The sequence below is a fragment of the Protomyctophum bolini genome (genome assembly GCF_963924005.1).
Source record: "Protomyctophum bolini genome assembly, chromosome: 3".
Classification (NCBI taxonomy): Eukaryota; Metazoa; Chordata; class Actinopteri; order Myctophiformes; family Myctophidae; genus Protomyctophum; species Protomyctophum bolini.
The window spans coordinates 19,854,712-19,855,765 of record NC_137864.1 but is presented as its reverse complement, the minus strand read 5'-3'; the positions used below and the strand labels follow the sequence as shown (position 1 = coordinate 19,855,765).

Sequence of the window (1,054 nt, the reverse complement as noted above, 5' to 3'; positions counted from 1 at the left end):
TGCGTGCATATCGCATATGCGCTTGTGCACGTGCATGAAAAAGGGGGGGGGGAGCACTTCCGGCCCCGGACCGCCGCCCTCACGGAGCACGCCCCCCCCCCACCTCTATGAGCACGGCCCACTCACGGAGCACGGCCCACTCACGGATCACGGCCGCTCACGGACCACGTCTCGTCTGCGAGGCTGCAGCTGGGTGCTCTCCTCTCCTCCTCTCCCCCCTCCCTCCTCACAGACAGAGATGGGGAGGACCCCATCCATCCGTCCACAGTACACCCACTCTTCGCTCATCCTCGCATCATCATCACCATCACATCTTCCCGGACCGGTGCGGTGGCGTGCTGCTGCAGGCGTGGTGGTGGTGACTGGCTGGTGAGGTGTCCGTGTGCCCGGTGGCTCCTCTCTGTCTGTCTAGGTGCAGATCGGCTCGGCAATGGTGGATGCGAACAACGCGATGAAGAAGGCGTTCTCCGTGCCGGAGATCAAACCGCTGGATCAGTATGATTTCAACCGAGCCAAGATCTGCTCCAGTGTCCGCTGGCTGCTGGGGAAATCTTACGGCTCGGCAGGTATGGTAATGTTTAATGGGCGTCTTTCCTCTGAGCCTTTAGCAGTTATCATCCCTGAGAAGATATAGCCTTAGCCTAGCTATAATAATGCAAAAAGGGGCAGAAGAAGCAGCCGAGTGCTTGGGCAGGGCACTTAATAATTAATCATAGCAGGGATAAATGGGTCCCAGAGTTAAATTAGCCTTTGGTGTGTGTGTGTGTGTGTGTGTGTGTGTGTGTGTGTGTGTGTGTGTGTGTGTGTGTGTGTGTGTGTGTGTGTGTGTGTGTGTGAGTGTGAGTGAGTGTGTGGGATGGATCCATCCAGCTGGGAGGCTATCCTGCTGGCGGTGTGTGCTGCTACCGGCGAACACACACACCATCCCTTCTTGACAATCCAGTGCCATAATTGTTAATTCCCTTTCCACAATGTAGAATTATTAACAAGTTATATCGTTCCCCAGAAAAATTTTGCAAGCCACAGACAGAACAGCCAATTGGAGCCAGGTATA

At 55.1% G+C, this 1,054-nt stretch overlaps 1 protein-coding gene across 1 annotated transcript in view; it reads left to right on the top strand.

Moving 5' to 3' along the window:
- Positions 1 to 430: 430 nt before the first annotated feature.
- The window catches only part of LOC308312340 (calmodulin-regulated spectrin-associated protein 3-like), a gene marked incomplete at its 5' end in the record, with an annotated part of 26,560 nt that continues 25,936 nt past the window's right edge, over positions 431 to 1,054 (top strand). The window contains one exon of the mRNA XM_080758942.1: positions 431 to 566. Within this exon, the coding sequence (XP_080615068.1) occupies positions 431 to 566 (136 nt within the window). The remainder of the gene's footprint in view (positions 567 to 1,054) is intronic.